This window comes from Bufo gargarizans, chromosome 1, assembly GCF_014858855.1.
Source record: "Bufo gargarizans isolate SCDJY-AF-19 chromosome 1, ASM1485885v1, whole genome shotgun sequence".
Classification (NCBI taxonomy): Eukaryota; Metazoa; Chordata; class Amphibia; order Anura; family Bufonidae; genus Bufo; species Bufo gargarizans.
In genome coordinates, this window is record NC_058080.1 from 374,455,008 (window position 1) to 374,472,464 (window position 17,457).

Consider the following 17,457-nt stretch of genomic DNA (forward strand, 5'->3'; position numbering starts at 1 on the left):
TGGTGATGTATATATGTACTGTACATGATTCTGGTGATGTATATATGTACTGTACACGATTCTGGTGATGTATATATGTACTGCACACGGTTCTGGTGATGTATATATGTACTGTACACGGTTCTGGTGATGTATATTTGTACTGTACACGGTTCTGGTGATGTATATATGTACTGTACGCGGTTCTGGTGATGTATATATGTACTGTACATGGTTCTGGTGATGTATATATGTACTGCACACGGTTCTGGTGATGTATATATGTACTGCACACGGTTCTGGTGATGTATATATGTACTGTACACGGTTCTGGTGATGTATATTTGTACTGTAAACGGTACTGGTGATGTAAATATGTACTGTACACGGTTCTGGTGATGTATATATGTACTGTACACGATTCTGGTGATGTATATATGTACTGTACACGGTTCTGGTGATGTATATTTGTACTGTACATGGTTCTGGTGATGTATATATGTACTGTACACGATTCTGGTGATGTATATATGTACTGTACATGATTCTGGTGATGTATATATGTACTGTACACGATTCTGGTGATGTATATATGTACTGTACATGATTCTGGTGATGTATATATGTACTGTACACGATTCTGGTGATGTATATATGTACTGTACATGGTTCTGGTGATGTATATATGTACTGTACACGATTCTGGTGATGTATATATGTACTGTACATGATTCTGGTGATGTATATATGTACTGCACACGGTTCTGGTGATGTATATATGTACTGTACACGGTTCTGGTGATGTATATTTGTACTGTACACGGTTCTGGTGATGTATATATGTACTGTACGCGGTTCTGGTGATGTATATATGTACTGTACATGGTTCTGGTGATGTATATATGTACTGTACACGATTCTGGTGATGTATATATGTACTGTACACGGTTCTGGTGATGTATATATGTACTGTACACGGTTCTGGTGATGTATATTTGTACTGTACATGGTTCTGGTGATGTATATATGTACTGTACACGGTTCTGGTGATGTATATATGCACTGTACACGGTTCTGGTGATTTATATATGTACTGTACATGGTTCTGGTGATGTATATATGTACTGTACATAGTTCTGGTGATGTATATATGTACTGCACGCGGTTCTGGTGATGTATATTTGTACTGTACACGGTTCTGGTGATGTATATTTGTACTGTACATGGTTCTGGTGATGTATATATGTACTGTACACGGTTCTGGTGATGTATATTTGTACTGTACATGGTTCTGGTGATGTATATATGTACTGTACACGGTTCTGGTGATGTATATATGCACTGTACACGGTTCTGGTGATTTATATATGTACTGTACATGGTTCTGGTGATGTATATATGTACTGTACATAGTTCTGGTGATGTATATATGTACTGCACGCGGTTCTGGTGATGTATATTTGTACTGTACACGGTTCTGGTGATGTATATATGTACTGTACATAGTTCTGGTGATGTATATATGTACTGTACATAGTTCTGGTGATGTATATATGTACTGTACACGGTTCTGGTGATGTATATTTGTACTGTACACGATTCTGGTGATGTATATATGTACTGTACATGGTTCTGGTGATGTATATATGTACTGCACGCTGTTCTGGTGATGTATATATGTACTGTACACGATTCTGGTGATGTATATATGTACTGTAAACGGTTCTGGTGATGTATATATGTACTGTACATGGTTCTGGTGATGTATATTTGTACTGTACATGGTTCTGGTGATGTATATTTGTACTGTACATGGTTCTGGTGATGTATATATGTACTGTAAACGGTTCTGGTGATGTAAATATGTACTGTACACGATTCTGGTGATGTATATATGTACTGTGCACGATTCTGGTGATGTATATATGTACTGTACACGGTTCTGGTGATGTATATATGTACTGTACATGATTCTGGTGATGTATATATGTACTGTACATGGTTCTGGTGATGTATATATGTACTGTGCAGGATTCTGGTGATGTATATATGTACTGTACAAGATTCTGGTGATGTATATATGTACTGCACACGGTTCTGGTGATGTATATATGTACTGTACACGATTCTGGTGATGTATATATGTACTGTACACGATTCTGGTGATGTATATTTGTACTGTACACGGTTCTGGTGATGTATATATGTACTGTACACGGTTCTGGTGATGTATATATGTACTGTACACGATTCTGGTGATGTATATATGTACTGTACACGGTTCTGGTGATGTATATTTGTACTGTACATGGTTCTGGTGATGTATATATGTACTGTACACGATTCTGGTGATGTATATATGTACTGTACACGATTCTGGTGATGTATATATGTACTGTACATGATTCTGGTGATGTATATATGTACTGTACACGATTCTGGTGATGTATATGCGTTAATTTCTTAACGTTAATTTGTTTTCCCTTAGTCCTAACAGCAGCACATGTGGGGGTTTATCCGCCCCAGTGAAACTGGTAGGACAGACGGAATGTTTAATGAAGTAAAGTAATCAAATAAATCCACGCCCCCATTACCTCACTATAAGAGGCCAAACCCCCCATACATCAGTGTGTCATAACAAGAAACTCTCAAAAAACAAAGGGAGGGATATTTGTGTGCTGCTGTTAGGACTAAGGGAAAACAAATTAACGTTAAGAAATTAACGCTTCCCTTACGTCCTAACCAGCAGCACATGTGGGGACTTAGCAAGAAGTTAGCCTAAAGGGTAGGGACTTCAATGCTGAATGGAATTCAAAACAGACCGCCCAAAGGCAGTGTCTTCTGATCCCCTGAGGTTGAGTCTATAATGGCTCACAAAGGTAGAATGTGAGCTCCAGGAGGCCGCGGAACAGATCTGTTCCAGAGGAATAAGAGACCTTTCGGCCCAACTAGTAGAGACTGCTCGGGTGGAGTGAGCAGTGACAAAGGCAGGAGGAGGTCTATTCTGGGAAGCGAAAGATTCTCTGATGGCCTCTCTGATCCATCTACTTAGAGTAGGCTTAGAGGCCTTCTTCCCTTTATTCCTGCCAAAGAACAGGATAAGAAGATTCTCTGACCTTCTGAACTCCCGGGATCTCTCAATGTAGATTCTCAAACATCTGGCCACATCCAGAGTATGGAGGGAAGTTTCTTCTGCAGAGGAAGAAGAGGAACATAACACAGGCAAAGACACAACTTGATTAATGTTGTGCACAGAGGGCACCTTAGGCAAAAAGGTGGGTAAAAAACGTAAAAGGACTCTGTCCGGTAAAAATAAAGTGTATGGCTCATATGCCGAAAAAGCCTGAAGCTCTGAAATGCGTTTGGCCGAAGTTACGGCCAACAAAAAGGTTACCTTCCAGGATAAAAACTTAAAGTCCACTTCTTCCAAGGGTTCAAAGGGAGGACCACTCAACCCTTTAAGCACCACTGAGAGATCCCACTGCGGTATAGGTCTTGAAATGCTAGGCTTAAGACGTACGGCTCCTTTAAGGAACCTCTTAATCAGAGGGTCTTGATGTAAAGATCTGCCAAAGGCGGCTGACAGAGCAGAGATCTGTACCTTGAGTGTAGAAGGGCTGAGGCCCTTATCTAGTCCATCCTGCATGAACTGAAGAATAGCTGATACTGGAGGATCCTGAGATGGTACTTGATGAGATGCACACCATAGAAGAAAAATGCGCTTTACCCTGGCGTAGGCCTTGACAGTCGCAGGAGCTCTGGAATGAGACATCGTTCTTAAGACCGCTGCTGATAGCCCTTCCGGCTCTAGAAGGGACTCATCAATCTCCAGGCTGTCAGATTGAGTCTGGATGGATCCAGGCAGAGCTGAGTGCCCCGGGACACCAGGTTCTGCATTGGGGGAAGCTTCCAATATTGCCCTCGGCTCATCTGCATGAGCAGGGTAAACCAAGACCTCCTGGGCCAGAATGGAATCACGGCTATTACTGAGGCTTGGTCCTGCCGAATCTTCATCAATACCCTGGGTATCATGGCGATGGGAGGAAAGATGTAGGCCAGCCTGAACTCCCATGGAATTGACAGAGCATCTACTGCCAAGGGATTGTCCTCCCGATACAGGGAACAGAACGTTTCCACTTTGGCATTGAATCTTGTCGCCATGAGATCTATGTCCGGGCGACCCCACCGGAGAGTGATCTGATGAAAGATCTCCTGATTCAGAGACATTTCTCCCAGAGCTGGGACTCCTCTGCTGAGCTGGTCTGCAACCACATTCAGGGACCCCCGAATGTGGACTGCTGAAAGGTGGGAAAGATTCTGCTCTGCCCAAGACAGAATTAGACCTACTTCTGAGAGTAGACTCTGAGACCTGGTGCCTCCCTGTTTGTTGATGTAAGATACCGCAGTAGAATTGTCTGAGCGAACCCTTACAGCCTTGTTTCTGATAAGGGGGAAAAAATGAAAGAGAGCCATCCGGATTGCTCTGAGTTCTCTCAGATTGGATGACATCAAACGCTCTTGAGGGCTCCAGGATCCTTGAACTTGAAGTTCCTCTAGATGGGCACCCCAGCCTAGAAGGGATGCATCTGTCGTCAACAGGATCCAACAAGGTTGGATCAAGGACCTCCCATCTTTGACCTGTTTCCACCACTTCAGTGAGCGGCGAGCTTGAGATGACAGGGAGCACTTTGTCTCTAGCCCTCTGGGAGTTCGATCCCATAGACTCAGAACTTCCGCTTGAAGAGGGCGAATATGCCACAAGGCCCAAGGAACCGCATCCACGGCTGCTGACATTAGGCCTAACATCCTCATCAATACTCTGATAGTTACCCGGCGGGGAACCATGAGTTGATCTGCAGTCTTGGAAATGCGTAACTTCCTTTCCGGAGAAAGGTAGAGCGTCATGTTGGCAGAATCTATTATGAACCCCAGAAACCTCCTGGTAGTGGAGGGAGAAATCTCTGACTTCTGCCAATTGATAATCCAGCCCAAGCGCTGGAGGAAGGACTGAGCCTGCAGAAGATGAAGATGAAGCGTCTCTACCGAGTGGGCTTTTAGAAGCCAATCGTCCAGATATGGAATGATCTCCAGGCCTCTCAATCTGAGGGGAGCTACTACAGCTATCACCACTTTGGTGAAGATGTAGGGCGCGGTTGTGATGCCGAAGGGAAGTGCGGCAAACTGAAAATGTTTCACCGTCCCTCTGAGACTTACTGCCACTCGTAGATACTTCCTGTGGGCCTGGCACACAGGGATGTGGAGATAGGCATCCCTTAGATCCAGTGTGACCATCAGGTCCCCTGGGCTCAGGATGCTGATTACCGATTTGATGGTTTCCATCCGGAACCGCCTTTTCTTTATGAATCGGTTGAGGTAGCGGAGATCTATGATCATGCGCCAACCTCCTGTGGCTTTGGGAACAAGGAAAACTGGCGAATAGACGCCGGATCCAATCTCTTCTGGAGGAACCTCCTCCAAGGCCCCTTTCCGCCTGTATTCCAGTATAGACTCCTCCAACACCGTTTGCTTCGCGCGTGGAAGTAATCTTGTCAAAACAAATTTTTCTGGGGGAACAGATAAAAATTCTATCCTGTACCCTGTCCTTATTATATTCAGGACCCAGGGATCTGGAACAAACTCTGTCCAGGTATTTAGAAAAAAAGTTAAACGGCCTCCGACTGGGAGGTCTGAAAGAATAGGAGTCAAATTTATGACTGGATCTGACGGAAGGGGAGGGCCGTCACTGGTCGGCTTTATTGTTTTTGTTCCCACCGGAACGATATGATCCTCCCCTCCTGGACCCACGGCCTCGCTGAGGCCTGGATTGGCCCTGAAAGGATCTGGACCCTCTACCCTGCCTACCCCTACCCTTAGGGGTTTGAGGAAGGCATTTGCCCTTTTTATCGGCAAGACCCTCCATAATGCGGTCCAGTTCAGTCCCAAAAAGCCTTCCTGGCTCGTAAGGGAGGCTGCATAAATTATACTTGGAGGCATTATCTGCCACCCAAGGTTTTAGCCATAGTGGCCTCCTACCCGCTGCAGAGAGGGCCATAGCTTTAGAGGCTAATTTTAACTGTTGTGGGCCAGAGTCACACAGAAATTCCACGGCACGTAGAATGGACTTAAACTGCGCCAGGATGTCATCACGGGATATGCCAGAGTCGATATCCGACTGCACCTGTCGGAGGCGTCTTTGGAGGAAGACGGCTACCTCCGTAGAGGATATGGCCACAGATGCAGCAGCAGCAGCAGTGGAGTAAGACCTTCTCAAGGTGCATTCTACCCGCCTGTCCATCGGGTCCTGTAAGTTGGAGCCGTCATCAGCCGGGACAAGAGTCCTCTTAGACAATTTTGCAATTGCCAAATCAACTTTGGGCACAGTGCCCCACTGGTCAAATTGGGAAGTCACAATCGGGAACATGGACTTGAAGCGCTTTGAGATGACCGGTGCCTTCTCAGGATGTTTCCATTCTAGCTTCATTAATCGAGACAGAGTCTCGTCCACTTTGAAGGCCCTTGGCCCCCTAGAGGTGGACTCTGAAGCTTCCCCGGGATCAACATCCTGGTCCCCCGACCGGATGGATCTAAGTAACCTCTGGGTCTTCTCTACAGGAAAGGCGTACCTTCCAGCCTCTTCTTCCTCCCCGCTAGACTCAGAGGAATGGACTTCGTCCACGGTATGGTAGACTTCCTCCTGCATAGGAGTGGGTCTCAGAGGAGATCGGACACTGGGTCTTCTGGATGACACGGAATCCCTTAGGGTGTTCATTGAGGACTCCACAAAGTCCTTTACCCAGACTACTACGTCCCGTATGGTAGGCTCCGTATCAGGAGGCAGAGGAGGAGGAGGACGGCAAGAGGGACACCTATTAAATTCATAGGAGTCCGCTAGAGGGGTGTCACAATCCCTACACGCCAAATGCTTGCGCTTGGATGACGTCTTGCGCCCAGTCCGATCCCCATCACCGGCAGAGGACATTATCTGCAGAGAAAGAGTTAAAAATGAATGAACAATGTCTATTCATTAGCTAACCAAGGAAGCAGCAAACCTACCAGACACAGGAAAGCTGGTGACTAAAGTAGTCTGCCTCAGTAACCAACCCAAGGCTGCAACAGCACAGCCTGGAAGGACTGGAGGCTTTATATATTCAAATTTGGCGCCCAAACTGACGTCAGACGCCAGGTTTGAACAAACTTTAATCATTGTTGTTCAGCAACAAACCACCAGAGGGCGCTGGAACACAATGTGTGTAAGCCAAACAGGAAGCTGAATGCAGGAGCTCCGAGCCTCCAACATGCCGGCAGCACCAGCTTGATCAGATAAGCTGCAACCCTGAAAGAGAAACACAAGGTTAGCATGAAATCTAAGAGCATGGCAGCCAAATGGCTGCCCCGTCTGTCCTGCAGTCCCAAGGACAGAAAAAAACACACTGATGTATGGGGGGTTTGGCCTCTTATAGTGAGGTAATGGGGGCGTGGATTTATTTGATTACTTTACTTCATTAAACATTCCGTCTGTCCTACCAGTTTCACTGGGGCGGATAAACCCCCACATGTGCTGCTGGTTAGGACGTAAGGGAAATGTACTGTGCACGATTCTGGTGATGTATATATGTACTGTACATGGTTCTGGTGATGTATATATGTACTGTACATGGGTCTGGTGATGTATATATGTACTGTACACAGTTCTGGTGCTGTATATATGTACTGTACACGGTTCTGGTGATGTATATATGTACTGTACATGGGTCTGGTGATGTATATATGTACTGTACACCGTTCTGGTGCTGTATATATGTACTGTACATGGTTCTGGTGATGTATATATGTACTGTACACAGTTCTGGTGATGTATATATGTACTGCACACGGTTCTGGTGATGTATATATGTACTGCACACGGTTCTGGTGATGTATATATGTACTGCACACGGTTCTGGTGATGTATATATGTACTGTACACGGTTCTGGTGATGTATATTTGTACTGTAAACGGTACTGGTGATGTAAATATGTACTGTACACGGTTCTGGTGATGTATATATGTACTGTACACGATTCTGGTGATGTATATATGTACTGTACACGGTTCTGGTGATGTATATTTGTACTGTACATGGTTCTGGTGATGTATATATGTACTGTACACGATTCTGGTGATGTATATATGTACTGTACATGATTCTGGTGATGTATATATGTACTGTACACGATTCTGGTGATGTATATATGTACTGTACATGATTCTGGTGATGTATATATGTACTGTACACGATTCTGGTGATGTATATATGTACTGTACATGGTTCTGGTGATGTATATATGTACTGTACACGATTCTGGTGATGTATATATGTACTGTACATGATTCTGGTGATGTATATATGTACTGTACACGATTCTGGTGATGTATATATGTACTGCACACGGTTCTGGTGATGTATATATGTACTGTACACGGTTCTGGTGATGTATATTTGTACTGTACACGGTTCTGGTGATGTATATATGTACTGTACGCGGTTCTGGTGATGTATATATGTACTGTACATGGTTCTGGTGATGTATATATGTACTGTACACGATTCTGGTGATGTATATATGTACTGTACACGGTTCTGGTGATGTATATATGTACTGTACACGGTTCTGGTGATGTATATATGTACTGTACATGGTTCTGGTGATGTATATATGTACTGTACACGGTTCTGGTGATGTATATATGTACTGTACATGGTTCTGGTGATGTATATATGCACTGTACACGGTTCTGGTGATGTATATATGCACTGTACACGGTTCTGGTGATGTATATATGCACTGTACACGGTTCTGGTGATTTATATATGTACTGTACATGGTTCTGGTGATGTATATATGTACTGTACATAGTTCTGGTGATGTATATATGTACTGCACGCGGTTCTGGTGATGTATATTTGTACTGTACACGGTTCTGGTGATGTATATTTGTACTGTACATGGTTCTGGTGATGTATATATGTACTGTACACGGTTCTGGTGATGTATATTTGTACTGTACATGGTTCTGGTGATGTATATATGTACTGTACACGGTTCTGGTGATGTATATATGCACTGTACACGGTTCTGGTGATTTATATATGTACTGTACATGGTTCTGGTGATGTATATATGTACTGTACATAGTTCTGGTGATGTATATATGTACTGCACGCGGTTCTGGTGATGTATATTTGTACTGTACACGGTTCTGGTGATGTATATATGTACTGTACATAGTTCTGGTGATGTATATATGTACTGTACATAGTTCTGGTGATGTATATATGTACTGTACACGGTTCTGGTGATGTATATATGTACTGTACACGATTCTGGTGATGTATATATGTACTGTACACGGTTCTGGTGATGTATATTTGTACTGTACATGGTTCTGGTGATGTATATATGTACTGTACACGATTCTGGTGATGTATATATGTACTGTACATGATTCTGGTGATGTATATATGTACTGTACACGATTCTGGTGATGTATATATGTACTGTACATGGTTCTGGTGATGTATATATGTACTGTGCACGATTCTGGTGATGTATATATGTACTGCACACGGTTCTGGTGATGTATATATGTACTGCACACGGTTCTGGTGATGTATATATGTACTGTACACGGTTCTGGTGATGTATATATGTACTGTACATGGGTCTGGTGATGTATATATGTACTGTACATGGTTCTGGTGATGTATATTTGTACTGTACACGATTCTGGTGATGTATATATGTACTGTACATGATTCTGGTGATGTATATATGTACTGTGCACGATTCTGGTGATGTATATATGTACTGCACACGGTTCTGGTGATGTATATATGTACTGCACACGGTTCTGGTGATGTATATATGTACTGTACACGGTTCTGGTGATGTATATTTGTACTGTAAACGGTACTGGTCATGTAAATATGTACTGTACACGGTTCTGGTGATGTATATATGTACTGTACACGGTTCTGGTGATGTATATATGTACTGTACACGATTCTGGTGATGTATATATGTACTGTACACGGTTCTGGTGATGTATATTTGTACTGTAAACGGTACTGGTGATGTATATATGTACTGTACATGATTCTGGTGATGTATATATGCACTGTACATGGTTCTGGTGATGTATATATGTACTGTACACGATTCTGGTGATGTATATATGTACTGTACACGATTCTGGTGATGTATATATGTACTGTACATGATTCTGGTGATGTATATATGTACTGTACACGATTCTGGTGATGTATATATGTACTGTAAATGGTTCTGGTGATGTATATATGTACTGTGCACGATTCTGGTGATGTATATATGTACTGTACACGGTTCTGGTGATGTATATTTGTACTGTACACGGTTCTGGTGATGTATATATGTACTGTACGCGGTTCTGGTGATGTATATATGTACTGTACATGGTTCTGGTGATGTATATATGTACTGTACACGATTCTGGTGATGTATATATGTACTGTACACGGTTCTGGTGATGTATATATGTACTGTACACGGTTCTGGTGATGTATATTTGTACTGTACACGGTTCTGGTGATGTATATTTGTAGTGTACATGGTTCTGGTGATGTATATTTGTACTGTACATGGTTCTGGTGATGTATATATGTACTGTACACGGTTCTGGTGATGTATATATGAACTGTACACGGTTCTGGTGATGTATATATGTACTGTACACGGTTCTGGTGATGTATATATGTACTGTACATGGTTCTGGTGATGTATATATGTACTGTACACGATTCTGGTGATGTATATATGTACTGTACACGATTCTGGTGATGTATATATGTACTGTACATGATTCTGGTGATGTATATATGTACTGTACATGGTTCTGGTGATGTATATATGTACTGTGCACGATTCTGGTGATGTATATATGTACTGTACACGATTCTGGTGATGTATATATGTACTGCACACGGTTCTGGTGATGTATATATGTACTGTACACGATTCTGGTGATGTATATATGTACTGTAAATGGTTCTGGTGATGTATATATGTACTGTGCACGATTCTGGTGATGTATATATGTACTGTACATGGTTCTGGTGATGTATATATGTACTGTACACGATTCTGGTGATGTATATATGTACTGTACACGGTTCTGGTGATGTATATTTGTAGTGTACATGGTTCTGGTGATGTATATTTGTACTGTACATGGTTCTGGTGATGTATATATGTACTGTACACGGTTCTGGTGATGTATATATGCACTGTACACGGTTCTGGTGATGTATATATGTACTGTACACGGTTCTGGTGATGTATATATGTACTGTACATGGTTCTGGTGATGTATATTTGTACTGTACACGATTCTGGTGATGTATATATGTACTGTACATGGTTCTGGTGCTGTATATATGTACTGTACGCGGTTCTGGTGATGTATATTTGTACTGTACATGGTTCTGGTGCTGTATATATGTACTGTACACGGTTCTGGTGATGTATATTTGTACTGTACATGGTTCTGGTGATGTATATATGTACTGTACACGGTTCTGGTGATGTATATATGTACTGTACACGGTTCTGGTGATGTATATTTGTACTGTACATGGTTCTGGTGCTGTATATATGTACTGTACATGGTTCTGGTGATGTATATATGTACTGTACATGGTTCTGGTGATGTATATATGTACTGCACGCGGTTCTGGTGATGTATATTTGTACTGTACATGGTTCTGGTGATGTATATATGTACTGTAAACGGTTCTGGTGATGTAAATATGTACTGTACACGATTCTGGTGATGTATATATGTACTGCACGCGGTTCTGGTGATGTATATTTGTACTGTACATGGTTCTGGTGATGTATATATGTACTGTACACGGTTCTGGTGATGTATATATGTACTGTACACGGTTCTGGTGATGTATATTTGTACTGTACATGGTTCTGGTGCTGTATATATGTACTGTACATGGTTCTGGTGATGTATATATGTACTGTACATGGTTCTGGTGATGTATATATGTACTGCACGCGGTTCTGGTGATGTATATTTGTACTGTACACGGTTCTGGTGATGTATATTTGTACTGTACACGGTTCTGGTGATGTATATATGTACTGTACACGATTCTGGTGATGTATATTTGTACTGTACATGGTTCTGGTGATGTATATATGTACTGTAAACGGTTCTGGTGATGTAAATATGTACTGTACACGATTCTGGTGATGTATATATGTACTGTACACGGTTCTGGTGATGTATATTTGTACTCTACATGGTTCTGGTGATGTATATATGTACTGTACATGGTTCTGGTGATGTATATGTACTGTACACAGTTCTGGTGATGTATATATGTACTGTACATGGTTCTGGTGATGTATATATGTACTGCACGCGGTTCTGGTGATGTATATATGTACTGTACACGGTTCTGGTGATGTATATTTGTACTCTACATGGTTCTGGTGATGTATATTTGTACTGTACATGGTTCTGGTGATGTATATATGTACTGTACACGATTCTGGTGATGTATATATGTACTGCACGCGGTTCTGGTGCTGTATATATGCACTGTACACGGTTCTGGTGATGTATATTTGTACTGTACATGGTTCTGGTGATGTATATATGTACTGTACATGGTTCTGGTGATGTATATATGTACTGTACACAGTTCTGGTGATGTATATATGTACTGTACACGGTTCTGGTGATGTATATATGTACTGTACACGGTTCTGGTGATGTATATTTGTACTGTACATGGTTCTGGTGCTGTATATATGTACTGTACATGGTTCTGGTGATGTATGTATGTACTGCACGCGGTTCTGGTGATGTATATTTGTACTGCACGCGGTTCTGGTGATGTATATTTGTACTGTACACGGTTCTGGTGATGTATATTTGTACTGCACACTGTTCTGGTGATGTATATATGTACTGTAAACGGTTCTGGTGATGTAAATATGTACTGTACATGGTTCTGGTGATGTATATTTGTACTGTACATGGTTCTGGTGATGTATATTTGTACTCTACATGGTTCTGGTGATGTATATATGTACTGTACATGGTTCTGGTGATGTATATATGTACTGTACATGGTTCTGGTGATGTATATATGTACTGTACACAGTTCTGGTGATGTATATATGTACTGTACATGGTTCTGGTGATGTATATATGTACTGCACGCGGTTCTGGTGATGTATATATGTACTGTACACGGTTCTGGTGATGTATATTTGTACTCTACATGGTTCTGGTGATGTATATATGTACTGCACATAGTTCTGGTGATGTATATTTGTACTCTACATGGTTCTGGTGATGTATATATGTACTGTACATAGTTCTGGTGATGTATATTTGCACTGTACATGGTTCTGGTGATGTATATATGTACTGTACACGATTCTGGTGATGTATATATGTACTGTACACGGTTCTGGTGATGTATATATGTACTGTACACGATTCTGGTGATGTATATTTGTACTGTACATGGTTCTGGTGATGTATATATGTACTGTACACGATTCTGGTGATGTATATATGTACTGTACACGATTCTGGTGATGTATATATGTACTGTACATGATTCTGGTAATGTATATATGTACTGTGCACGATTCTGGTGATGTATATATGTACTGTACATGGTTCTGGTGATGTATATATGTACTGTACATGGGTCTGGTGATGTATATATGTACTGTACACTGTTCTGGTGCTGTATATATGTACTGTACACGGTTCTGGTGATGTATATATGTACTGTACACAGTTCTGGTGCTGTATATATGTACTGTACATGGTTCTGGTGATGTATATATGTACTGTACACAGTTCTGGTGATGTATATATGTACTGTACACAGTTCTGGTGATGTATATATGTACTGCACACGGTTCTGGTGATGTATATATGTACTGCACACGGTTCTGGTGATGTATATATGTACTGTACACGGTTCTGGTGATGTATATTTGTACTGTAAACGGTACTGGTGATGTAAATATGTACTGTACACGGTTCTGGTGATGTATATATGTACTGTACACGATTCTGGTGATGTATATATGTACTGCACACGGTTCTGGTGATGTATATTTGTACTGTACATGGTTCTGGTGATGTATATATGTACTGTACACGATTCTGGTGATGTATATATGTACTGTACACGGTTCTGGTGATGTATATTTGTACTGTACATGGTTCTGGTGATGTATATATGTACAGTACACGGTTCTGGTGATGTATATATGTACTGTACACGGTTCTGGTGATGTATATATGTACTGTACACGATTCTGGTGATGTATATATGTACTGTACACGGTTCTGGTGATGTATATATGTACAGTACACGGTTCTGGTGATGTATATATTTACTGTACATGGTTCTGATGATGTATATATGTACTGTACACGATTCTGGTGATGTATATATGTACTGTACACGGTTCTGGTGATGTATATATGTACTGTACACGGTTCTGGTGATGTATATATGTACTGTACACGGTTCTGGTGATGTATATTTGTACTGTACATGGTTCTGGTGATGTATATATGCACTGTACACGGTTCTGGTGATGTATATATGTACTGTACACGGTTCTGGTGATGTATATATGTACTGTACATGGTTCTGGTGATGTATATATGTACTGTACATAGTTCTGGTGATGTATATATGTACTGCACGCGGTTCTGGTGATGTATATTTGTACTGTACACGGTTCTGGTGATGTATATTTGTACTGTACATGGTTCTGGTGATGTATATATGTACTGTACATAGTTCTGGTGATGTATATATGTACTGTACACGGTTCTGGTGATGTATATATGTACTGTAAACGGTACTGGTGATGTAAATATGTACTGTACACGGTTCTGGTGATGTATATTTGTACTGTACACGGTTCTGGTGATGTATATATGTACTGTACACGATTCTGGTGATGTATATATGTACTGTACACGGTTCTGGTGATGTATATTTGTACTGTAAACGGTACTGGTGATGTAAATATGTACTGTACACGGTTCTGGTGATGAATATATGTACTGTACACGGTTCTGGTGATGTATATATGTACTGTACACGATTCTGGTGATGTATATATGTACTGTACACAGTTCTGGTGATGTATATTTGTACTGTACATGGTTCTGGTGATGTATATATGTACTGTACATGGGTCTGGTGATGTATATATGTACTGTACATGATTCTGGTGATGTATATATGTACTGTACACGATTCTGGTGATGTATATATGTACTGTACATGATTCTGGTGATGTATATATGTACTGTACACGATTCTGGTGATGTATATATGTACTGTACTCGATTCTGGTGATGTATATATGTACTGTACACAATTCTGGTGATGTATATATGTACTGTACGCGGTTCTGGTGATGTATATATGTACTGTACACGGTTCTGGTGATGTATATATGTACTGTACATGATTCTGGTGATGTATATATGTACTGTGCACGATTCTGGTGATGTATATATGTACTGTACACGGTTCTGGTGATGTATATATGTACTGTACACGATTCTGGTGATGTATATATGTACTGCACACGGTTCTGGTGATGTATATATGTACTGTACATGGTTCTGGTGATGTATATATGTACTGTACATGATTCTGGTGATGTATATATGTACTGTACACGGTTCTGGTGATGTATATATGTACTGTACATGATTCTGGTGATGTATATATGTACTGTACACGGTTCTGGTGAAGTATATTTGTACTGTAAACGGTACTGGTGATGTAAATATGTACTGTACACGATTCTGGTGATGTATATATGTACTGTACACGGTTCTGGTGATGTATATATGTACTGCACGTGGTTCTGGTGATGTATATATGTACTGTACACTGTTCTGGTGATGTATATATGTACTGTACACGATTCTGGTGATGTATATATGTACTGCACAGGGTTCTGGTGATGTATATATGTACTGTACATGGTTCTGGTGATGTATATATGTACTGTACATGGTTCTGGTGCTGTATATATGTACTGTACATGGTTCTGGTGATGTATATATGTACTGTACATGATTCTGGTGATGTATATATGTACTGTACACGGTTCTGGTGATGTATATTTGTACTGTAAACAGTACTGGTGATGTAAATATGTACTGTACACGATTCTGGTGATGTATATATGTACTGTACATGGTTCTGGTGATGTATATATGTACTGTACATGATTCTGGTGATGTATATATGTACTGTGCACGATTCTGGTGATGTATATATGTACTGCACACGGTTCTGGTGATGTATATATGTACTGCACACGGTTCTGGTGATGTATATATGTACTGTACACGGTTCTGGTGATGTATATTTGTACTGTAAACGGTACTGGTGATGTAAATATGTACTGTACACGGTTCTGGTGATGTATATATGTACTGTACACGATTCTGGTGATGTATATATGTACTGTACACGGTTCTGGTGATGTATATTTGTACTGTACATGGTTCTGGTGATGTATATATGTACTGTACACGATTCTGGTGATGTATATATGTACTGTACACGGTTCTGGTGATGTATATTTGTACTGTACATGGTTCTGGTGATGTATATATGTACTGTACACGATTCTGGTGATGTATATATGTACTGTACATGGTTCTGGTGATGTATATATGTACTGTACACGATTCTGGTGATGTATATATGTACTGTACACGATTCTGGTGATGTATATATGTACTGTACATGATTCTGGTGATGTATATATGTACTGTGCACGATTCTGGTGATGTATATATGTACTGCACACGGTTCTGGTGATGTATATATGTACTGTACACGGTTCTGGTGATGTATATTTGTACTGTAAACGGTACTGGTGATGTAAATATGTACTGTACACGGTTCTGGTGATGTATATATGTACTGTACACGATTCTGGTGATGTATATATGTACTGTACACGGTTCTGGTGATGTATATTTGTACTGTACATGGTTCTGGTGATGTATATATGTACTGTACACGATTCTGGTGATGTATATATGTACTGTACACGATTCTGGTGATGTATATATGTACTGTACATGATTCTGGTGATGTATATATGTACTGTACACGATTCTGGTGATGTATATATGTACTGTAAATGGTTCTGGTGATGTATATATGTACTGTGCACGATTCTGGTGATGTATATATGTACTGTACATGATTCTGGTGATGTATATATGTACTGTACACGATTCTGGTGATGTATATATGTACTGTACATGGTTCTGGTGATGTATATATGTACTGTGCACGATTCTGGTGATGTATATATGTACTGTACACGGTTCTGGTGATGTATATTTGTACTGTA

General features: G+C 40.8%; 1 protein-coding gene across 2 annotated transcripts; it reads right to left on the bottom strand.

Moving 5' to 3' along the window:
• Window positions 1-2,632: 2,632 nt before the first annotated feature.
• Window positions 2,633-7,515, bottom strand: LOC122920412. 2 transcript variants are annotated; one of them, XM_044269904.1, is made up of 3 exons: window positions 7,033-7,515; window positions 6,603-6,961; window positions 2,633-3,737 (listed from the first exon to the last, which is right to left on the bottom strand). In XM_044269904.1, exons 2-3 carry the CDS (start codon window positions 6,956-6,958, stop codon window positions 2,774-2,776), a joined length of 1,320 nt encoding a protein of 439 aa, XP_044125839.1. In that variant the 5' UTR covers window positions 6,959-6,961; window positions 7,033-7,515; the 3' UTR covers window positions 2,633-2,773. The 2 variants fall into 2 exon arrangements, with proteins under 2 accessions (XP_044125839.1, XP_044125830.1); XM_044269895.1 differs by having other exon boundaries at window positions 2,633-6,961.
• Between the last annotated feature and the right edge of the window lie 9,942 nt (window positions 7,516-17,457).

What these genes read in the sequence shown, in the direction of transcription:
- LOC122920412 (XM_044269895.1), bottom strand. Translation starts at nt 4,699, where the DNA reads ATGGGATCGAACTCCCAGAGGGCTAGAGACAAAGTGCTCCCTGTCATC.